The 23941-nt window shown below is 50.7% G+C and overlaps 1 protein-coding gene across 1 annotated transcript; it reads left to right on the top strand.

The window, feature by feature from the left end:
• The first annotated feature begins 370 nt into the window (after positions 1–370).
• On the top strand, positions 371–23916 carry LOC128980348 (serine/threonine-protein kinase Nek11-like). The gene is made up of 11 exons (XM_054398816.1): positions 371–540; positions 2712–2877; positions 5571–5689; positions 11010–11074; positions 12282–12408; positions 14616–14694; positions 16100–16206; positions 17248–17367; positions 18019–18112; positions 23023–23158; positions 23912–23916. Exons 1-11 carry the CDS (start codon positions 371–373, stop codon positions 23914–23916), a joined length of 1188 nt encoding a protein of 395 aa, XP_054254791.1.
• The last annotated feature ends 25 nt before the right edge of the window (positions 23917–23941 follow it).

Below are 23941 nucleotides of genomic sequence, written 5' to 3'. Positions count from 1 at the left end.
ACTGGCAGAGGTTGCCCAGGGTGGTGGTGGAAGCCTCATCCCTGGAGGTTTTTAAGGCCAGGCTGGATGAGGCTCTGGCCAGCCTGATGTAGTGTGAGGTGTCCCTGCCCATGGCAGGGGGGTTGGAACTGGATGAGCCTTGAGGTCCCTTCCAACCCTGACAGTTCTCTGATTCTATAATTTGTGTCTTGCTGCAAGCCAAGCACTACAAACACAGAATTAAAAGAGGTTCTTGTAAGAATAATGCATTGACAAATAACACTTTGGGGTTTTTTTCTGTTTCAAGGCTTGCCTGTGGACATCCATGGAAGACTAAGAGGCTTTGCAAGCTACATCCTGGAGAATTCTGTGTCATTTCTGTCACTCAGAAATGCTGAAATTTCAAGAAACTGCTAAGCATGTGGCTGCTGCCAGGTTTCGTTCTGCTTGCTCAGGTGCTGTGGTTGCAAGGAGATACAGCTTTGAGAGGAAACTTGGCAGTGGAAGCTTTGGAAATGTCTATCTGGTTTTGGACAGAAGGGCAAAGCAAGGAGAACAATTGTAAGTATTCCCTTCTCAGGCTGCAAAGGAAAATGCCTGGGCCATATTTCTTGCAGTGCAGATGTCTTCTGCCTGTCTCATCTCTCAGTGTGGTGTCACAGCACAGCCTTAACTGTGCAACTTTAGTGAGGACTTAAGATAAGAGCAGACTTTTATAGACTCACAAAATGGTCTGGGTGGGAAGGGACCTCCAAAAGTCAACCAGTCCAACCCCCCTGCAACTCAGCAGGGACATCCTCCACTAGATCAAGTTGTCCAGAGCCCTCTCCAGCCTCAACTTCAATATCTCCAGGCATGGGCCACCAACCATCTCCCTGGGCAACCTGTTCCAGTGTTCCACTACCCTCCTGGTGCAGAACTTGTTCCACACATCTAAATCTGCTCTGCTCTAGTCTGAAGCCATTGCCCCTGGTCCTGTCCCTGCAGGCCTTTGCAAACAGCCTTCTTGTAGCCCCTTCAGGTACTGGAAGGCAGCTCTAAGGTGTCCTTGGAGCCTTCTCATCTCCAGGCTGAACACCCCCAGCTCCCTCAGCCTGTCTTTATGGTGACTCAGCATTCCAGCTGAACCTGGTTCTATCAGTTTCTTTGGTATGTCTATCTTTTGTCTGTATCTGACCCTTTCCTCATTTACTCTTGCAGACAGAGGGGAAGTAGCTAGAAAATCTCATCCTCCCCTCTGCATGGTGATGTGCACCTCTGGAGCTTTTGAACCAACACCAGTAAAACCACACACATCTTAGCTCTCCCCAGTGTCCTGCCTTGGACAATTGGTGATACAGTCAGTGGAAAGGGCCCCCAGAACTGAGGTCAATTTTGTCATTGTCCTGACAAGAAGCAGGGCAGAAGTATGTGCTGGATTTCTTAAATTTGCTCTTCTTTTTTACTTTTTTTGCTTCTGGTGCTGAGCCAAGGGGCACCATCCCTGCCCTGAATTGGTTTGCATTTGCTGAAGCTACAGCTGTGACACCCCCCTGGCCTTTGTTACCAGGAATGCCTTCAGTTCCCCTACTCACCCTGCAGCTGCCCAGCAGCTTCAGCAGGACACAGCCTGGTGGCAGGGAATGTGGACCCTGCTGTTTCCCAGACCTTGAGACCAAAGGAGAGCTGTGGTAGGAGAGTTCCAGTCACCATGAGCAAGTCCCTGTGTTGGCATTCTGAGCATTAGGGCTGTGAATGGAAAGTCCTCTCCTCTTGAGAGAGGCCAGCACAGAGCCATGAAAGTGCTGAAGGGAGAGGAACATTTTCCTTATGAGGGGAGCCTGAGGGAGCTGAGGGCTCTGGAGCTTGGAGAGGAGGAGCCTGAGGGTGAGCTCATTGCTGCTGATAAAGATGTGCAGGGGGAGTGCCCAGAGGCTGGAGCCAGGCTCTGCTGGGTGATGCCCAATGCCAGCACAAGGGGCAGGGGTGGAAGCTGAGGCAGAGGAAGTTCCATGGAAACAGGAGGAAGAATTTTTTCCCTGTGAGGGTGACGGTGACCTGGAAGAGGCTGCCCAGGGGGGTTGTGGAGTCTCCCTCTCTGGAGATATTCAAAACCTGCCTGGATGTGTTCCTGTGTGAGCTGCCCTTGTTGCTCCTGCTCTGTCAGGGGGTTGGACTGAATGAGCTTTGGAGGTCTCTTCCAGCCCCTAACATTCTGTGAGTCTGTGAATGAAAGCTGAGAAGGTTCAGTTACAGAAACTCCAGGAAACACGTTTCCATTTGCTTTCCATTTGCTAACTTTTCTTAATTTTTTTTTCTTTTTTACCTGCCTGAGTTGGGACAGGTCTCATCAGCTTGGTTGGTGAAGCCTTTAGGATTCTGATCAGAAGACAGAAGGACATTTTGGCAGTGTTGATGGTTCCTGTGTGTGGGACACCCTTCAGTCAGGTTTAACTCCATTCCCCACCACTCTTTGCCCCTGGCCATCAGCCAGATCTTTATCCAGTGCAGAGGGCACTGAGCCAAGCCTTGTGCCAGGAGTTTGTGCAGGAGAATGCAGGGGGAGACAATGTCAAAGGCTTTACTGAAGTCCAGGCCCTTTACAATGTCCACGCCCCTCCCCTCAGCCACTCATGGCTTCATGTTGCCAACTGTCTTGATTAAGGTTTTTATTGTGCAGCTGAGGACATTAGGATGGGGCAGTTCATATTTGTTATTTTTCTGGTTTTACTGATATCTCTTTTTTCCTCTAGAAAGGTTCTAAAGGAAATCTCTGTTGGAGGCCTCAAGCCCAATGATACAGTTGAAGCCAACCTGGAAGCAGAGCTGCTCTCCAGATTAGACCATCCTGCCATCGTGAAGTTCTACACAAGCTTTGTGGAGCGAGACAGCTTCTGCATCGTCACTGAATACTGTGAGGTGAGGCAGGCAGCTTCCTCTGACAGAATGGCTGCATTACAGCAGGCTTTGCAAAGCAGCATAGCCTAGTGTCCTGAATGTCCTAGTTTGAATTTACTCTTTGTCTGGTACTTATGGTATGCCTTGTGGCCATGTTTCAAATCAACCCTTTGCTGTCACCTGCTCGGGAGAGACTCAGAGCTCATGGACAAAGAAGCCAGAGAAGAGGCAGTAGGTAGTTTTAGAGACAGGTTGGATCACTGCAACTGTTCAGGTAATCCGTTTCCCTCAGTCCTATCACTCCCTGACACCCTAGAAGGTCCCTCCCCAGCTTTCTTGGAGCCCCCTTCAGATACTGCAAGGCCACAAGAAGGTCTCCTCCAGAGCTTCTCCAGCCTGCACAACCCCAACTCTCTCAGTCTGTCTCCAGAGTACAGCAGCTCCAGCCCTCTGCTCATCCTCGTGGCCCTTCTCTGGACACCTTCCAGCACCTCCAGATCTTTCCTGGAACAGAGGCTCCAGAACTGGACACAGAGCTCCAGGTGGGGTCTCAGCAGAATGGAGCAGAGGGGAGAGTCACCTCTCTGGCCCTGCTGGCCACACTTCTCTTGCTGCAGCCCAGGCTCTGCTTGGCTGTCTGGGCTGCAGATGCACACTGGTGGCTCACATTGAGCTGCCCATCCACCAGCACCCCCAAGTCAACAGTTATGGCAGAGAGAATTGCACTGGGCTGCTGCCTGGTCCTTTGTGTTAACTCCAAGGGGAGTTGGAGGTGACCAGCTCCAACACACACCTAAAGTGGGGTGCCATGAAGTGAGAACACTTAGCACTTGTCTCAGTCTGGAGGGGGAGAGAGGCTGTGTTCTTTTTCGAACATTGCCATGTTGTGAAATTAAAGGCACAAACCAGGCCAAATATCAAAAGTGATGCTATTTAGTAACAGCAGGAGAGAGAGAGAGAGAGCAGGGAAGGAATTATATTACCACCCCCTCAAGATGCTCTGGCTGGGTGCTGCCCCTTCAGCTTGGAAGCGAGGAGGGAGAGACGTCCTTGTCTTGTGCTGTCCTTGGCTGAAAGAGGGAAGGGAGAGATCCCAAAGTCCAAGTCTTCCTCTGAGCAGCCTCCAGCATGTGATGTTTTCAGTAAAGATGTCTTTTCTCTCTCTGCCTGAGTTCTTCTGTTCTTCTTGCAGCAGGCTGTGGTAGTTTTAGGCTGTGCCTAGAAAATTTCCCACAGATCTTGAACAGAAAGTGGTAGAATGTAAATAAATCACCACTAGGTGTAAAAAGGAAAATGATGCTAAGCTCTAAACAATCCTATTGGACAATATCTGCCATGAAATTTAGACAGGTAAAGTAACTCTCTCTCTTTTTGCTTCCTCCCCTCTGGCTCCTGCTTCTCCTCCTGGCTTTGCTGACCTTGGCTGTGCTCTTTGTTGTGGCTAAGTACTAACAAACAACTCTCTGCTCTTCCTCTTGTCCCTTGTATACAGGGGGTAGGGAAGGGGGCAGGGAGTGGGGAAGCTGTTATTAGCCCCCTGATTTGTCCAGGGGGATTCTTGTGCTGTTCATCAATCGTCAATCCCTGTAAATATTGTAAATATTGTCTATTTGTACACATTCCTTGCATTCCATTGTAGATTGTAGTTTTGCTTGTAAATGCAGCTTCATTTGCTTCCAGCTGAGCTGCTCTGGCAATTTCATACTGGGGGGAATTTTCAGCACAGCACACAGGCAAAACTTAGGGCATAGAGAGAGGGTTCCTGGGCTGCATGGTGATGCCCTTTTCTCTCTCTCTAGCAGGCATCCTACAGTGTTTTTCGTTCTGTTAATGGCAGCTCCCCCTGGTCCACACCCCAGTCACATCAATGCACATGTGACTGCCAGGTGTGCTGTCAGTGGGCAGAGCTGACCTAGCAGGCAGGCATGCAGGTAGGTCATGCACAACAATCTTCTCTTTTGTTGGACATTCCAGGGAGCCTTGTGCCTGCAGGGGTCCACCCTGGGCTCATCAGGCCAGGATGTATTTGATCTCTGTTGCATATTTCAGGTGGTTTCTGCACCACACCCCTGCCCAGGCAGCTGTCTGGGGAGCAAAGGTGATTTGATCTTTGTTGATTCACATCAAGAGAGCCAAGATTTAGTCTCTTAAAACACTTTGATGATATTGTGTAATACTAAGAGAAAACTGACCTGCTTCTAGCAGGAAGGAGGGGAGACACTGTTTGCAAAGGCCTGCAGGGACAGGACCAGGGGCAATAGCTTCAAACTAGAGCAGAACAGATTGAGATTGGATGTGAGGAACAAGTTCTTCACTATGAGAGAGGTGGAACACTGGAACAGGTTGCCCAGGGAGGTGGTTGAGGCTCCATGCCTGGAGATATTGAAGGTGAGGCTGGAGAGGGCTCTGGGCAACCTGATCGAGTGCAGGATGTCCATGCTGAGTGCAGGGAGGTTGGACTGGATGAGCTTTGGAGGTCCCTTCTGGCCTGGACCATTCTGTGATTCCCTGTGCAGGCAGAGGCCTCCTCCTCAGGTGTGTGTGCTTCTGGTGCTGGGAGGCTTCAGAATTCTTGTGCAAGTGTTCCTTTTGCAGCCAGCGTGGTAGGGAGCTTGAAGGTCTGAGAAAGTGGAGGGAGTGCTGTGCTCTGCTGAAGGAGAAGGGATTGAGAAATACTGGCTTGAAATGTACAAACACATTGTGATGTTTTTCAGGGTGGAGATCTAGACTCTAAAATTCAAGAGTACAAAGAATCTGGGAAGATATTCCCTCAGAGGCAGATCCTGGACTGGTTTATACAGCTGTTACATGGAGTCAGCTACATGCATGAAAGGTACAGATGTTTATTGTGAGAGCCTTGCCTTGGGAGGGCACTGAGCAGGCTTGCTGGGAGCCCCAGACATGCCTAGGGGTGTGTTGTGTGCCTGAGATGTCACTGATCAGCTATCCTGCAAGACCCTTCTCTGTTCCATCTCCCAGCAGTGCAGTGGCAGATGCCTTTCACTATTAGACACAGACACTATCAGAGCCAAGTGAAAAATTCAGGTTTCAAGAATCTGAGAAAAAGCTCTCCCCAAGTGGTGGTGGAAAAGGGAATCTGCAAAAGTCAGCTCTGCTTTTCCTTTCCTTTAATGCTCCTCTTTGGAAAGATCTTTTACCTTCCAGACCATCACTGCAGAACTGTCAACTCCTGGTCTTCCTAGTCCATATGCTATGCAGGTGGTACCAAGCTGAGTGGTGTTGTTGATATGCCAGAGGGACAGGATGGCATCCAGAGGGACCTGGGCAGGGCAGGTCTGGAGAGGTGAACCTAGGGGAACCTCATCAGATTCAACAAGAGCAACCTGGGCCAGAACAATCCTTATTGTCAGTACAGGCTGGGGGATGAGTGATAGAAAGCAGCCCTGAGGAAAAGGACTTGGGGGTGCTGGTGGGGGAGAAGCTGGACAGGAGCAGGCAGTGTGAGCTTGCAGCACAGAAGGCCAAGGGCAGCCTGGGCTGCATCCAAAGCAGTGTGGCCAGAAATGGAGAGAGAGGATCCTGCCCCTCTGCTCTGCTCTGGGGAGACCTCACCTGCAGTGCTGAGTCCAGCTCTGGAGCTCTCAGCACAGGAAAAACATGGACCTGATGGAGAGGGTCCAGAGGAGGCCACAAAAATGATCAAGGGGTTGGAGCAGCTCTGCTATGAGGACAGGCTGAGGGAGCTGGGGGTGTGCAGCCTGGAGAAGAGAAGGCTCCAGGGAGACCTAAGAGCAGCCTGAAGGGGCTACAAGAAGGCTGCAGAGGGACTGTTTGCAAAGGCCTGCAGGGACAGGACCAGGGCGAACTAGAGCAGAGCAGATTGAGATTGGATGTTGGTGATCATAGAATCATAGAATCAGTCAGGGTTGGAAGGGACCACAAGGATCATCCAGTTCCAACCACCCTGCCATGGGCAGGGACATCTCACACTGGATCAGGCTGGCCAGAGCCTCATCCAGCCTGGCCTTAAACACCTCCAGGGATGGGGCCCCAACCATCTTCCTGGACAACCCATTCCAGGCTCTCACCACTCTCATGGGGAAGAACTTCCTCACATCCAGTCTGAATCTCCCCACTTCCAGCTTTATTCCATTCCCCCCCGTCCTATCACTCCCTGATAGCCTAAAAAGTCCCTCCCCAGCTTTCTTGTAGCCCCCTTCACATACTGGAAGGCCACATTAAGGTTTCCTTGGAGCCTTCTCTTCTCCAGACTGAACAGCCCCAACTCTCTCAGTCTGTTCTCATAGGAGAGCAGCTCCAGCCCTCTGATCATCCTGGTGGCCCTTCTCTGGACACCTTCCAGCATGTCCATATCCCTCTTGTAATAGGGGCTCCAGAACTGGATGCAGTACTCCAGGTGGGGTCTCACCAGAGCTGAGCAGAGGGGGAGAATCACCTCCCTTGACCTGCTGGCCACACTTCTCTTGATGCAGCCCAGGCTCTGGTTGGCTTTCTGGGCTGCAAGTGCTCACTGCTGGCTCCTGTTGAGCTTCTCCTCCACCAGCACCCCCAAGTCCCTCTCCTCAGAGCTGTACTTGGTCTTGTTGAACCTCATGAGGTTGGCTTGTGCCCACCTCTCCAGCCTGTCCAGGTCCCTCTGGATGGATCCCTTCCCTCCAGCCTCTCTGCTGCACCACACAGCTTGGTGTCATCAGCAAACTTGCTGAGGGTGCACTCAATGCCTCTGTCCATGGCACCAACAAAGATATTGAACAAGCCTGGTCCCAGGACTGAGCCCTGAGGGTCTCCACTTGTCCCTGGCCTCCACTGGAACATGGAGCCATTGACAGCCACTCTTTGGGTGTGGCCATCAAGCCAATTCTTTATCCATCTCATGGTCCACCCATCAAACCCATGTGTCACCAGCTTGGAGACCAGGATGTGGTGTGGGACAGTGTGGAAGGCTTTGCTCAGGTCCAGGTCAATGCCATCAGTTGCTCTCCCCTCATCTATTAATGTTGTCACCTGGTCATAGAAGGCCACCAGGTTTGTCAGGCAGGATTTGCCCTTGGTGAAGCCATGCTGACTGTACCCAATCACCTCTTCACTATTCCTCTGTCTCAGTAGTGCCTCCAGGAGAATCTGCTCCATGATCTTACCAGGCACAGAGGTGAGACTGCGTAGCCTGTAGTTCCCTGGTTCTTCCTTCTTACCCTTTTTGAAAATGGGAGTAATGTTTCCCCTTTTCCAGTCAGTGGGGACTTCCCCAGCCTGCCAGGACTTTTGGAATATAATAGAGAGGGGTTCAGCAACCTCCTCTGCCAGTTCTCTCAGTACCTGTGGGTGTATCCTGTTGGGTCCCATGGACTTGAACACTTTCAGGTTCTTCAGGTGATCACCAACCTGATCTTTACTTATGATGGGCAGTTCTTCCTTCTGGTTCTTGCTATTAGCTTCCATGACTATTCCAGGAGTGTGGCTGGAGGCCCTTGCAGTGAAGACTGAGGTAAAGAAGTCCTTGAGAACCTCAGCCTTTTCCAGGTCCCTTGTGACCATTTCACTGTTTCCTTTCTGAGGGGCCCACACCTTCCCTAGACTTCTGTTTACCATTCATATACCTGTAGAAATTCTTGGTGTTCCCTTTGCCCTCCCTGGCTAGATTCAATTCAAGCTGTGCTTTGGCTTTCCTAAGCAGGTCTCTTGCTGCTCAGGCAGCTTCCTTACCTGCCCCCATTCCAGCTGTCCTTTTCTCCACTCCTTGTAGAGCTTCCTTTTAAGTGATAGTGTGTCCAGCAGCTCCTTGCTCATCCAGGCAGGCCTCCTAGCATTCTTCCCTGCTTTCCTCTTTGTTGGTATTGCTCCTGGACACAGAGGAGGTGGTCCTTGAATACTGACCAGCTGTCCTGGGCCCCTCTTCCCTCTAGGGCTTTGTCCCACGACCCTTTGGCCAGCAGATCCCTGAAGCCATCAAAGTCTGCACGCCTGAAGTCCAGGGTCGTAAGCTTAGAATATGTCCTCCTGGCTGCCCTGAGGATCTTAAATTCAACTGCTTCATGGTCACTGCAGCCAAGGCTGTCTCTGAGCCTCACATTGGTCACTAGCCCTTCCCTGTTGGGGAGAACAAGGTCCAGCACAGCACTTTTCTTATTGGTTCCTCTACCATTTGGAGGAGGAAGTTGTCATCTCTGCAATCCAGGAACATCCTGGATTGCTGGTGCCTTGCTGTGTTGTCCCTCCAGCAGATGTCAGGGTGGTTGAAATCCCCCATGAAGACCAGGGCTTGTGACCTGGAAGCTGCTTCTATTTGCCTGTGGAGGGCCTCATCTGCTTGGCTCTGCTGGTCAGGTGGCCTGTACCAGACCCCTACAGTAACATCAGTAACATGATGAAAGGTGAGAACTCAACAACCAGAGTTATTAAGTAGGTATCCTCTCATTGCAGGCTGGGCAGGGAGGGGGTAATCCCCCTAGCACAGCTGCTGGAGTGGAGGTTAGGATCAGCAAGGTTATACAGACAGTCCCCATGCATGCTCAGGACCCTCCTTGGAAACAGGGGGAGCATTCCAGAGGCATTGTCAGAGTGCCTGCCCCCCAGTCACGCATGCCCCTTAAAATGTGGTTGTGGTGGTCCTCAGGGGTCTTCCTGATGGAGGCAAATTGTCTTCTTCATAATGAACTCTTGACTGGGTGAAGGCTGATTGTCTTCTTCCTGCTGAGCTCTTGACTTGATGAACATACCCCCCCTGAATTGAGCTACTTCTGCTCATTAGGTTGATAGAAGCACAGGGCCTCCTGTTTGCTCGTCCCCAAGGACACTTTATCTCCAAGGCCATGGAGGAGCCTTCCCACCCCTCCTTAGCAGAGATGATCCCTTCTGCCTCCCTACCTCTCAGGAATGTGAGCACCTGGATTTACAAGGGGGGCCCTGGGTTTGTGAAAGTGTTAGAGACTTAAAGGCCTGCACTCTGAGTCTGTGCTTCCCTTTCATCACTTGGCTTTTCCCTTAATCACAAGAAGGCTGGGGAGGGACTTTTTAGTGTGTCAGGGAGTGTTAGGACTGGGGGGAATGGAGCAAAACTAGCAGTGGGGAGATTCAGATTGGATGTTAGGAAGAAGTTGTTCCCCATGAGGGTGGTGAGACACTGGAAGAGGTTGCCCAGGAAGGTGGTGGAAGCCTCATCCCTGGAGGTTTTTGCAGCCAGGCTGGATGTGACTGTGAGCAACCTGATGTAGTGTGAGGTGTCCCTGCCCATGGCAGGGGGGTTGGAACTGGATGATCCTTGAGGTCCCTTCCAACCCTAACAATTCTGTGATTCTATTAGGAGCAAGTCTTTACTATGAGGGTGCTGGAACACTGGAACAGGTTGCCCAGGGAGGTGCTTGAGGCCCCAGCCCTGGAGATACTGAAGGTGAGGCTTGAGAGGGCTCTGGGCAAGCTGGTCTAGTGGAGGATGTCCCTGATGACTGCAGAGGAGTTGGACTGGATGAGCTTTGGAGGTCCCTTCCAACCCAGCCAACTGTATTCTCAGGCTGGGATCACACAGAGTCATGCAATGCCAGGCTGGAAGGGACCCCAAGGATCATCTGCTCCAACCTTGCTGGGTGATGGTGGAGTTGCAGTGAGCTGTCCCAGCACCCTGACAAGCTGAGTCTCAGATCTGACCAATGTAGGGACTCCAGTGCTTCCCTTGGGAGATGATTCCAATGTCTCACTGTGCTCATGGGCAAATACTTTCTTCTGCAGTCCAAAGGGAATCTCCCCAGCAGTACCTTGTCCCCGCTACCCCTCATCTTCTCCATGGGACCCCTTGTGCAAAGGGAGTCTCCATGCTCCTGGCAGCCACCCTTTATGTGCTGTATCTATGGCAATAAGGTCTCCCCTAAGCCTTCTCTTCTTAAGGCTGAACAAGTCCAGCCCTCAGCCTTTCCTCACAGGGCAGGGCTGCCACTCCTGGATCCCTGTGTGCATTCCTATTATCCAGGCTGCTTAGGCTCTCCTCCTGCACCTGGGTGTCTGTGGATGCAGCTCTGTGTTTCCATGAAACTCTTTAGTGTTGTCACCCAGAGGGTTAGGCCATAGCTATGCTGGGCTTGCCTTCCTAACAAGGAATGGAGTTAAACACCTGTGATACTTGATAGGTGACCATGAGTGCTTCAGGTCAGCTGAGGCTGAATTTCCTCTCTGTATTCCAGGCGGATTCTTCACAGGGATCTGAAAGCCAAGAATATATTCTTGAAAAAGAATCTTCTGAAGATTGGTGAGATTGCCACACTCTGTAGAGATCTGGGTGTCCTGGAGGATGGGCCAGCAATGTGCTCTTGTGGCCAAGAAGGCCAAGGCCATCCTGGGGTGCATTAGAAGGGCTGTGGGGAGGAGGTCAGAGAGGTTCTCCTGCCCCTCTGCTCTGCCCTGCTGAGGCCACATCTGGAATACTGTGTCCAGTTCTGGGCCGCTCAGTTCCAGAAGGACCTCAGGGAACTGCTTGAGAGAGTCCACCACAGAGCCACAAAGATGCTGCAGGCAGTGGAACATCTTCCTCACAAGGAGAGCCTGAGGGAGCTGAGGGCTCTGGAGCTTGGAGAGGAGGAGCCTGAGGGTGAGCTCATTGCTGCTGATAAAGATGTGCAGGGGGAGTGCCCAGAGGCTGGAGCCAGGCTCTGCTGGGTGATGCCCAATGCCAGCACAAGGGGCACTGGTGGAAGCTGAGGCATAGGAATTTCCATGGAAACAGGAGGAAGAATTTTTTCCCTGTGAGGCTGAGAGAACCCTGGAACAGGCTACCCAGGGGGGTTGTGGAGTCTCTCTCTCTGAAGATACTAAAAACCTGCCTGGATGTGTTCCTGCTCCAGGTGCTCCTGTTCTGGCAGGGGTTTGGACTGGATGATCTTTGGAGGTCCTTTTCAGCCCCTAACATTCTGTGAGTCTGTGATGTGTGTCAGCAAGAGAGAACAATCCTTACCGACCAGTGGCTGCTGGAGGCTTGAATGAAGTCATGTCTGATGCAGCATTTGGATTTGTGCTCAGACAGTGTTTGACAGTCAGATGCAGACCTGAACTCCACGGAGGCAGTGAAAACTCCTGACCTGAGGCTGCTCCAAGCTTGCCTGGACCTGCACAGGGGTAGACTCATGGAACTTTGAAGCTGGCCTTGCTTTGAGCCAGGGGTTTGAATCTGACCTGTCCCTGAAGGGGTCCCTGCCCATGGCAAGGAGGTTGGAACTAGATGATCCTTAAGATCCTTTCCAACCCAAACCATTCTATAATTCTATGAGCTCATAAGGCCTCTTCAGTAGTTCCCTGGTGCTCTGGGGTGTTTTGATGTTGAGCCATCAGGCATTTTAAAGCAGTGGCAGGTTGCCTTGGCTGTACAGTCAGTGTGTCATGGCTGGCAGGAACCACAAAGAGCTCCCAGGAATAGATGCAGATTTAGATCACTTGGTTATTGTTTGTGCTGTCACCTTTAGGGGACTTCGGAGTTTCTTGTCTCCTGATGGGTTCCTGTGACCTGGCAACCACGTTTACTGGGACACCATACTACATGAGTCCAGAGGCACTCAAGCAGCAGGGCTACAACACAAAATCTGACATCTGGTGAGTAGTCTCCATCCTCTTTCAGGTGGATTTAGGCATTTGTTTTCTAGGTCAGCATTTGAAGTTATTTGGGAACTACTTTGATGTTTTTTTAATGGCTCTCACACTGCTCAGAATCACAGAACTGTTAGGTTTGGAAGGGACCTCAAGGCTCATCCAGTCCCAACCCCCCTGCCATGGGCGGGGACACCTCAGACTACATCAGGTTGCTCACAGCCACATCCATCCTGGCTGCAAAAACCTCCAGGGATGAGGCTTCCACCACCTCCCTGGGCAACCTGTGCCAGTGTCTCACCACCCTCATGGGGAACAACTTCTTCCTAAGATCTGATGTAACTCTGTCCTCCTCTCACTGGGATCCACTCCCCCCAGTGCTGTCACTACCTGAGGGCAGGCCCTCCAGTGCCATCCTGAGTGCCTGTCTGTGCAGCCACCCCTCCAGCTGTATCATACTCTGAGTGCCTGAGGTAAAGGGCATGCAAAGAGTGATCAGCAATCAGATTTCTCTGCTTTAAAAGCTCTGAGCTGAAAGGCAAACTCCATCCAGGGGCTTCTTAGAGGCAGAAATGCTAACAGACAGAATTTAGTTGAAAACAAATACATTTGGGTGTTTGGAGGTTTTTTTCACTTAGAGACCTCACAGAATTACAGAATGTTAAGGGTGGGAAGGGATCTCTGGAGATCAGCTGGTCCAACCCCCCTGCCAGAGCAGGAGGACCTAGGGCACAGGAACACATCCAGGTGGGTTTTGAAAGCCTCCAGAGGAGGAGATTCCACAGCTTCTGTGGGCAGCCTGCTCCAGTGCTGCATTACCCTCCCTGTGAAGAAGTTTCTGCTGGTGCTGAGGTGGAACACTCTTAAACTGATTTCTTCATGAAGAAACACTGAAGGCAGCTCATGGAACAGGACTTTGCTTTATTTTCACATCTCTATGGACATGACCAAATGCATTTATAGAGAGGATTTCAGCTGGTGCCTGCACTTATGGAGGCAGACATTCAGTGAGGTCTGGCCAGGCTGGAGAGCTGGGCAAAGGGGAACCTTCCACAAGAGGAAGTGTAGAGTCCTGCACCTGGGGAGAAACAACACCATGGACCAGTACAGGTTAGAGGCTGCCCTGCTGGAAAGCAGCTCCATGGAGAAAGACCTTGGAATGTTGGTGGACAGTAAATTGTCCATGGGACAGCAATGTGCCCTTGTGGCCAAGAAGGCCAACAGCATCCTGGGGTGCATTAAGAAGAGTGTGGACAGCAGGTCAGAGGAAGTTCTCCTGCCCTTCCACTCTGCCTGGTGAGACCACATCTGGAGTATTGTTTCTGGTGCCAGGCTCCCCAGTTCTAGAGGGACAGGGATATATTAGAGAGTGCACTGCAAAGGCTATGAGGATGCTGAAGGGGCTGGAACATCTGTGTGATGAAGAAAGACTGAGAGCCCTGGGGCTGTTTAGCCTGGAGAAGAGAATGCTGAGATGGATCTGATCAATGTCTATCAATAGCTGAGGGCTGGGGATCAGGATGAAGGGGCCAGGCTCTGGTGGTGCCCAGTGACAGGACAAGGAACAACAGGGACAAACTGGAACCCAGGAGGTTCCACCTCAAGATAAGGAGAAACTTCCTTGGTGTGAGGGTGCTGGAGGCCTGAAGCAGGCTGCCCAGAGAGGTTGTGGAGTCTCTGGAGATATTCCAAACCCACCGGGATGTGTTCCTGTGTGACCTGCCCTGGGTGACCCTGCTCTGGCAGGGGGACTGGACTGGCTGATCGCTGGAGGTCCCTTCCAACCCCTACCATTGTGTGATTTCTCCTGTTTCCAAAGTTCCTGTGTGTGATCTGAACACAGCTACTTGGGGCGCAGAGCAGAGCATGCTGCTGAGCCATCCCACACTCAGGACCACACACTTGTGCTTTTCCCCACCACGATGTCACCCTGCAGGCTCTGTGCTACTCCTCTTGGTTTGTTCTTCCAGGTCTCTGGGCTGCATTCTGTATGAGATGTGCTGCCTGAGGCATGCATTTACAGGACACAGCTTTCTGTCAGTGGTGTTAAAGATTGTAGAAGGTGCTCCACCCTCTCTTCCTGCTCCATACTCCAGTGAGCTGAACGCTCTGCTCTGCAGGTGGGTCACTGCCTGGCCATTCCCTCCTGCAGCACCTTTGGAAGTTAATTAGGAAAACTGCTTAATGATGGCTTCTGGTTTTTAATGTTTCAGCATGCTGAATAAGAATCCTGCACTCAGACCAGCAGCTGCAGACATCCTAAAAATGCCTTACATTGAGGAACAGCTAAAGGTGTGTAAGAAACAGCAACAGCTGTGGGCATTTTGCAAAAGCAGAACGGAGGCAGAGCAAATGTGGTGAGAAAAAAGGATTAGGCAGCAGTTCATGGGAGCTTTAGTGCAGGGGACTCCAGAGCTAAATTACAGATAGGGCTGAAATATCATGGCAGTGAGAAAGGAAGCCCTTGACACTTGACATGCTGAATGTATCCTCCCCCTTTCAATGCTGTGAGCAATGAAGAGAATCCTGGGCTGGAAAAGACATCAAGGATCTTCTGGTCCAGCATGGTTTAGGCAAGTTGGCCCAGCACCCTGTCCAGCTGAATCTTGGAAGTGTCCAATGTTGGGCACTCCAACACTGCCCTGGGTGGGTTATTCCAATGTCTGATGGTTCTCATGGTGGGAATTTGTATGGCTAACTGGGATCTTCCCAGCAGTAACTTGTCCCCACCAGCCCTCACCTTCTCTATCTGGCTCCTTGTACAAAGGGAGTCTCCATCTTCCTTATAGTCAGAGGCTCACAGGATGTCAGGGGTTGGAAGGGACCTCTGGAGACCTTCCAGTCCAACCCCCCTGCCAGAGTAGGACCATAGAATCCAGCACAGGTCACACTGGAACACATCCAGACAGGGCTGGAAAGGCTCCAGAGAAGGAGACTCCACAACCTCTCTGGGCAGCCTGCTCCAGGGTTCTGTGAGCCTCACAGTGAAGAAGTTCCTCCTCATGTTGAGTTATCCTTTGCTCCTTGTCCTATCCCAGGGTGCAACTGAGAAGAGCCTGAATCACAAATTAGGAGCTGCACAGTCACCATTTGCTTCAGATAAAAAGGAAGTTCCTTGCAGTATGGCTGTGTTCAGCTCTGGGCCTTCACTGCAGGAAGGACATTGAGGGGCTGGAGCCTGTGCAGAGCAGGGCAGCCAGGCTGGAGAAGGGCCTGGAGCCCCTGGGCTAGAGGAGGAGCTGAGGGAGCTGGGGGTGTTGAGGCTGGAGAAGAGGAGGCTGAGGGAGACCTCATTGCTCTCTACAGCACCCTGAAGGGAGGTTGCAGTGAGCAGGGGGCAGCCTCTGCTCCTTGCTGCCAAGCCACAAGAGCAGAGGTAATGGTTCCAAGGTGTGCCAGGGGAGGTTCAGGCTGGATCTCAGGAAATCTTTCTTCCCTGGAAGGGTTCTCAGACCTTGGAATGTTCTGCCCAGGGCAGTGCTGGAGTCAGCATCCCTGGAGGTGTTCAAGCAGTGTGTGGAACTGACGCTTAGGGACATGGTTTGGTGTTGAGCCTGCAGTGCTGGGTGGAGGGTTGGACTGGATGAGCTTGGATGGAGGTCTCTTCCAAACTGATGTGCTCTGTGATTCTGCTCAGTCAGTTTGTGCATTAGGGCACTGGGTGCTGCATGAAGAGTCTGGATTGCTTTAACCCCAGGTGTGTTTTATTTCCTTGTGGACCATACAGTGCAAGCTCACAGACATGGCTGTGCAAGACAAGGCACTTCACTGGCAGAAAGGAGCTGCTCCTGTTTCTGCTGCTGTGTAAGTGATGTGAAATGGTTTCTGGGCATCAATCCATGAAATGACTGAGGGGGAATAAGCATTTGCAGGTCCAATATTTGTATGAAGTAACAGCTAATTGCACAGGAGCAGGGTATGCAGATGTTCAGTTAGCACCAGTGGGTATGCAAATGATGGCCTTTGTCTTTATGTTAGGAGGGTTGAGATCTTCAGCTTAGTTGGGTCCTGGTCATTTATAGTGCTGCTGCTAAGGGACCAGGATAGGCTGCAGAGCTGGGCCCAAGCCAACCTCTTGAGACTCAACAAGACCAAGTGCAAGGTCCTGCAGCTGGGTCAGGGCAATCCCAGGCATTGATATAGGCTGGGCAGGGACTGGCTTGAGAGCAGTCCTGAAGAAAAGGCCTTGGCGGTGCTGGTGGAGGAGAAGCTCAACAGGAGCCAGCAGTGAGCACTTGCAGCCCAGAGAGCCAAGCAGAGCCTGGGCTGCAGCAAGAGAAGTGTGGCCAGCAGGGCCAGGGAGGGGATTCTCCCCCTCTGCTTCTAACCCCCCTGCCAATTACGTCAGGTTGATCACAGCCACATCCAGCCTGGCTGCAAAAACCTCCAGGGATGAGGCTTCCACCACCTCCCTGGGCAACCTGTGCCAGTGTCTCACCACCCTCATGGGGAAGAATGTCTTCCTCACATCCAATCTGAATCTCCTCTCTTCCAGTTTTGCTCCATTCCCCTCAGTCCTATCCCTACCTGACACCCTAAAAAGTCCCTCCGCAGCTTTCCTGTAGCCCCCTTCAGATCCTGGAAGGCCACAAGAAAGTCTCCTCAGAGCCTTCTCCTCTCCAGACTGAACAACCCCAACTCTCTCAGTCTGTCTCCAGCCCTCTGCTCATCCTCATGGCCCTTCTCTGGACACCTTCCAGCACCTCCAGATCCTTCCTGGAACAGAGAGTCCAGAACTGGACACTGAGCTCTAGGTGGGAGTCTCACAAGAGCGGAGTAGAGGGGGAGAATCACCTCTCTGGAGGTGAAATGCTCTTTACATGTTTGCAATGTGTCCAACTGCAGGCAGAGGAAGGTTCACCTGCAGACACTGCAGGAGCTCTCTGAAGTACAGCAGATGACACCGCGGGAGAGAATGAGGCTGCGGAAGGTCAGCGCTGCAGACGAGAAGGCAAAGAAGCTGAAGTAAGCTGAGAACCATGTGCCCATTCTGCCCTAACCAGGGAGCTGTCCCCACCCAGCAGGAAGGAGGTAGTTGAAAGTGAAAATGAAAATATCCCAGAGTGCCAGCTTGGAAGGGACCCCAAGGATCATCTGCTCCAACCTTGCTGGGTGATGGTGGAGTTGCAGTGAGCTGTCCCAGCACCCTGACAAGCTGAGTCTCAGATCTGACCAATGTAGGGACTCCAGTGCTTCCCTTGGGAGATGATTCCAATGTCTCACTGTGCTCATGGGCAAATACTTTCTTCTGCAGTCCAAAGGGAATCTCCCCAGCAGTACCTTGTCCCCGCTACCCCTCATCTTCTCCATGGGACCCCTTGTGCAAAGGGAGTCTCCATGCTCCTGGCAGCCACCCTTTATTTGCTGTATCTATGGCAATAAGGTCTCCCCTGAGCCTTCTCTTCTTAAGGCTGAACAAGTCCAGCCCTCAGCCTTTCCTCAAAGGGCAGGGCTGCCAGGCCTGTGATGTCTTCAGCTCCTGAGGAGAGCGAGGCTGTGGGGTGAATGACAGCACAGTAGATACTCATCTAGAATAAAAGTCAGTGCCAACAGCCCCAAACCTGGCACTTATGGAACTCTGTGCTCTCCCCACATACAAGTCTTGTGTATTTGCAGACAGCTGACAGAAGAGAAATACCAAAAGAATATCAAAAGATTGCAGGAGCTGAGGTCCCAGAGCTGCCAGCAGCTGAGCACAGGACCCCTGCAGGTGAGCAGAGGCTGTGGTTCCTGAGGCATCCCTGCTCTGTGTCTAGCACTTCTCTTGTCCCACCTGCTTGCTTTAGTGCCAGAGGGGCAGTCCTGTTCTGGAAGCACATTGAACAGGTTGCCCAGGGAGGTGCTTGAGGCCCCATGCCTCTCAATATCTCTCTTTGTTCTCCTCAGACTAGAGCAGAGCAGATTGAGATTGGATGAGAGGAACGAGTTCTGCACCAGGAGGCTGCTGGAACACTGGAACAGGTTGCCCAGGGATGTGGTTGAGGCTCCATCCCTGGAGATATTGAAGGTAAGGCTGAAGAGGGCTCTGGGCAACCTGATCTAGTGGAAGATGTCCCTGCTGAGTGCAGAGGGGTTGGACTGGATGAGCTTTGGAGGTCCCTTCCAACCCAAACCATTCTGTGACTCTGTGAAGTCTGGACTGCTAGCCTGTGGGTCTGTGCTGAGGGCAAGCACAGTCAGTTGCTCAGAGAAGTTCAACAAACTCTGCTCAGCACATGATTGGCTTTTATTGAGTCACCCTTAACTCTAAGTCTGCCCTCTGAAATGCACTTACTGACAGTCTGTGCAACATCAATGATATTCATTTGCAAGCTAAGTTTATTGTACTCCTTCCTAATTTCATGGAATCAGAGAACTATCAGGATTGGAAGGGACCTCAAGGCTCATCCAGCTCCAAGCCCCCGGCCATGGGCAGGGACACCTCACACTACAGCAGGTTGCTCACAGCCACATCCAACCTGGCTGCAAAAACCTCCAGGGATGAGGCTTCCACCACCTCCCTGGGCAACCTGTGCCAGTGTCTCACCACTCTCATGGGGAACAACTTCTTCCTAACATCCAATCTAATTCTCCCCACTTCTAGTTTTGCTCCATCCCCCCCAGTCCTATCACTCCCTGAAACCCTAAAAAGTCCCTCCCCAGCTTTCTTGTAGCCCCCTTCAGATACTGGAAGGCCACAAGAAGGTCTCCTCAGAGCCTTCTCCTCTCCAGACCGCACAACCCCAACTCTCTCAGTCTATCCTCATAACAGAGGAGCTCCAGCCCTCTGCTCACCCTCATGGCCCTGGCATGGCTGGGCATTCTTTTCATTGGATCAGTTCAGAATATTACCATTCCCAGTAGCTGTTTAAATTGACTCCCAGCCTAAGCTTTCCTTTGCTTTGTCTTTGTTTGGTGTAAGAGAAGTCAGGGCTGTTCTAGTACTGTACAGTGTCACAGAGAGAGCTGTGGCAGCTTGGAAACAGTCAGTGCAAGCAGCACAGAAACCATCAGAGTTTCACAGAGTCACAGAATGTTAGGGGCTGGAAGGGACCTCCAGAGATCATCCAGTACAACCCCCCTGCCAGAACAGGAGCACCCAGGGCAGGTCATGTCCAGGCAGGTTTGGAATATCTCCAGAGCAGGAGACTCTACAACCCCCCTGGGCAGCCTATTCCAGGGTTCTCTCACCTCACAGAGAAAAAAATTCCTTCTCCTGTTTCCATGGAACCTCCTATACCTCAGCTTCCACCAGTGCCCCTTGTGCTGGCATTGGGCATCACCCAGCAGAGCCTGGCTCCAGCCTTGTTGATGGGATTTGCCATGGTGGAGACTCTGTTTATCACATCCATTGGGATATAACGGCGACCATCTTGCCACCGCACTCCCAGAAACTGGATTTCCCTGGCAGGTCCTTTCACCTTGTCTCGCTTGATAGCGAAACCAGCTTGCAAGAGAATGTCAATGATTTTGTTACCTTTCTCAAAGACTTCTTCAGCAGTCTCACCCCAGACGATGATGTCATCGATGAACTGAATGTGTTCTGGAGCTCCACCTTTCTCCAAAGCATCATGGATCACTGCATGGCAGATGGTTGAACTGTGAATCCACCCCTGGGGCAAACGATTGAATGTGTACTGAATGCCTCTCCAGGTGAAAGCAAACTGAGGCCTGCATTTCTCTGCTATGGGAATAGAGAAGAAAGCATTAGCAATGTCTATGGTAGCATAGCATTTGGCCTGCTTGGATTCCAGCTCATATTGGAGTTCCATCATGTCTGGCACAGCTGAAATCATGGGTGGAGTTACTTCATTCAAGGCACGGAAATCAACTGTCAGACGCCACTCTCCATTCGGCTTTCTCACAGGCCAGATTGGACTGTTGAAAGGTGAATGAGTTTTGCTGATGACTCTCTGGCTCTCCAGCTGACGAATCAAGTTTTGAATGGGCACCAAAGAGTCACGGTTGGTTCTGTATTGTCTGTGATGCACAGTTTGAGAAGCAACCGGCAACTTCACATTCTCTATCTCATGTTGTCCCACAACTGCAGATTCATCTGAAAACTCAGGTCTGATAGACAACTTCAATTTTCCTCCATCAATTCCTACAGTGCTATTCCAAGAGCCCATTTGTAACCCTTAGGGTCTTTAAAACGCCCTTCTCTCAGAAAATCAATTCTCAAAATACAAGGTGCATTAGGTCCTGTTACAATAGTATGTTTCTTCCACTGCTTCCCAGTTAAGGTTATATCAACCTCTATCTTAAACAACTCTTGAGATCTACCAGTGACTCCCTGAATAGTTATAGATTCTCCCCCTTGATAATTTCATTGTATGATGGTGCACTGAGCTCCTGTGTCAACCAAGGCCCTGTACTTCTGAAATTTTGAAGTGCCAGGCCACTGGATATAAACATCCCAATAGATTTTGTCATCTCCGTTATCCCTTACCTCCCCCTGTCGGAAGGCAGGGCACCCCTAATGGTGGGGATTACCTCCACATGTACAGCTGGCACAATGTCCAGCACCAGAATTAGAATCACTGTTGGAGCTATCAGAGTTGTTCTGGGAAACTGAGGAAGTGACAGCTACCCTTCTGCTATTGTTACCTCGGGATCTGCCACTCTGCAGCTCCCGTAACCTCCTGAAAAGATCAGAAGTTGGTTGACCATCCCATCTGTTCATGTTCTCACCAAACTGATCACGCAGAGTTATCCAGATACTGCCACGTGATTGCCTCTGCTGTCTGTTTTGGTTTGACCTATTCTGGAATGGCCTTCTTGGAGTATGTCTGTTCCTGACAGCTGAAGCTTGTATCCATCTGGAGGAAGAGGAATCAGAATCATCCCTCTTCATCTAGTTGGATATGGAGGTTTTAAGTTCCTCCTTCAGCTCTTTCATGCAATTCTTTATCTCTCCAGACAGAGTTTCAATGGCTGAAACCAAAGAAGTACGGGCGAGACTATCCTCCAATTGCCTCATTCGGTCAGTGAAATGGCCAACAGTGGGAGGCACTCCACCATAATTTCTTGCCACAATTCTGCTTGCCAGAATAGTAGCATAATTAGGAGGAGCAAGCTTAATGAGCTTTTTGGCAAGGCCTGTTCCTACAGGAATTCTGTCAGGATTCAAAGTCCCATGATCTCCATACATTACTTCTCTCACAGCAAACTCTCTCAGGCACTTGATTCCCTCATCTGTTGTGGTCCAAGGCTTAGGGTTCCATGGTAAATCATCTCTGCTAGGGTACCTCAGCAGGACTGCCAGTAGGAGGCATGCCCACAGAGAGTAGTCATGGCTGTTTTCTCAGATTCTGGCAAAGCTCCTGGAGCTTCTGGCAGTGGTCCTGCAGCTGCTGCTGCTGGCTCTGAGTCAAGGCTATCAGCAGCTTTCTCACAAACCTTTTCTTCCCCGCACTTAACTGTGATCTCCTGGACACTGCAATCAGAATCAGAACCTAATTCCGAATCTCTCTGAGCTTTTCTATGTTTCCTCTTACGTCTACGCAGGTTGCAAGAGCAAGTAGCCTTATGTCTTTCTTGATACAGTGCTATCAGTAGCCACATGTTTATTACAACAAGCACCAGAATCAAGATTAGCATAAAAATCAATTTAGGGTTCCATTGGTTCACACAATTCTCTGCAAGAGGAATAGCAAACTCAAATGCTTCTGCTGGCAGATTCATAGTTGAGTTACCATATCTCCCTAGCCCGATAAGACCACAACAGAATTCAACAACATCTAGTAACTTGTTCTTGACCCAAAGAAATGACTTATATGCCACATATCTCACAATCTTTTCTATCATGGAGGAAATGGCCCATCTGTACATAATGACACTGATAACAGAGGAAATAAAATTACTCAGAATCCAAAACAGCTTCATTTTGCTTCCAAATCTGAGCAGAAATAAATCATTCAAGCAATCAAGCCCCACGTTGGGCGCCAAAAATAAAAATGTGTCAGTGTGAGCTGAAATTCCCCCCCACACCTACAATAACCAGGCTAGCTCAGTCTGGAAAGCAAATGCAAACTGTATTTACAAGTAGATCTACAATCTCTGATGAAATGCAATGAATATGTACAAATAGACACAATTCACAACATTTACAAATATATACAATCAACAGAAAAGCACAACCAAGCTCCCTTTGCTTCCCCCCAAAGGGGACCTTTCCCAAGGGGCCTCTCTCCCTGGGGCCTCCTTCCCTCATACTCCCCTGGCAGAAAGCAGAGTTAGGTAAAGGCAAAGAGGCTGTTAACTTAGCTCTCCAAGGTCAGTGTGTTATCTCCAGCCAGAAGAGAAGAAGCAGCAGCAGCCAGACAGCCCAGCAAGGAAGTGAACTCCCCACTCCAACTGCAGACTGCCCAACTTTGTTTTGAGTAGTGGTTCTTGATCGTTTCTCTCTCTCCAATGGAAGTGTTTAGAACAATCATTATTTTGCTTTCTTGCACCCAATAGTGACTTATTTACACTCTTTCGCTTTCTCTGCTTGAACTTTGAGAAGACAAATTAAAAGACAGTTTCAAACCATCACACTCACAAGCCCAGCAGTTGTGTAGATCAGGGCACCCTCTGCCTTGTGATCCTGCTGAAAGCTCTACCTCTGCCTGTTTCTCCATCCTACTTTGTGTGACTCAGGGATCTGAGGAGCAGACTTCAGAAGCCCTGCCTGATTCTCAGCCAGCTCTTACGTGTGGCTCCATGTCCACAGGATGTGATGTACCAGGTGGGGATGAGACAAGCCAGCTCTGCATGTCTGAACTCACAAACCATGGTAAGAAAGCAACAGTTGGTGGTGGAAAGAAACTTCCTGCTGAGAAAGCTGGGAAAAGACAGAGGTTTGATTTCTTGTACCTGTGAAACCTGTGCCTGGTATATGTTAGGTTAGCATTTGTGTTCAGCACAGGTTATGTGTGGTAGAGAGAAGCAAACTGGGGTTTAATTCCAGCTCACCAAAGCTGGGTTCAGTTCAGTGCTGTCCCTGCTTTGACTAGATTACAGAATCACAGAATTGTCAGGGCTGGAAGGGACCTCAAGGATCATCCAGTTCCAACCCCCCTGCCATGGGCAGGAACACTTCACACTACAGCAGGTTGCTCACAGCCACATCCAGCCTGGCCTTAAAAACCTCCAGGGATGAGGCTTCCACCACCTCCCTGGGCAACCTGTGCCAAGTCTCACCACCCTCATGGGGAACAACTTCTTCCTAACATCTCCTCTAAATCTCCCATGCTCTAGCTTGGCTAACCTGCTCTACATGATCCCATGCAGATCAGCATGGATTAGTGTATGGATTTCAGCCCCAAATCAACACAGATCCTTTAAGATCACTGAGTTTTATGTAATGAGGATCTGACCTTTAGCCAGAGACAGCTTGGACACTGCTTGTCCTGTTAGCATCCCTGATCATTGTCACTTGAGAGCCTGTGACTTGGATTTCACTTCCAGGCTGTGTTGACACTGACATGAGTGCCAGAAAGTCCATTGTATCTTTCTGAGGTCAGACAGTTTTTCTGTCTTGTGGCAGTTTAGGCTGATGCCTGGGAAAATTTTCCAC

Source organism: Indicator indicator, unplaced genomic scaffold (genome assembly GCF_027791375.1).
Source record: "Indicator indicator isolate 239-I01 unplaced genomic scaffold, UM_Iind_1.1 iindUn_scaffold_124, whole genome shotgun sequence".
NCBI classification, from domain to species: Eukaryota; Metazoa; Chordata; class Aves; order Piciformes; family Indicatoridae; genus Indicator; species Indicator indicator.
The sequence above is the reverse complement of the archived record's forward strand: the minus strand, read 5'-3'. Positions and strand labels throughout refer to the sequence as shown.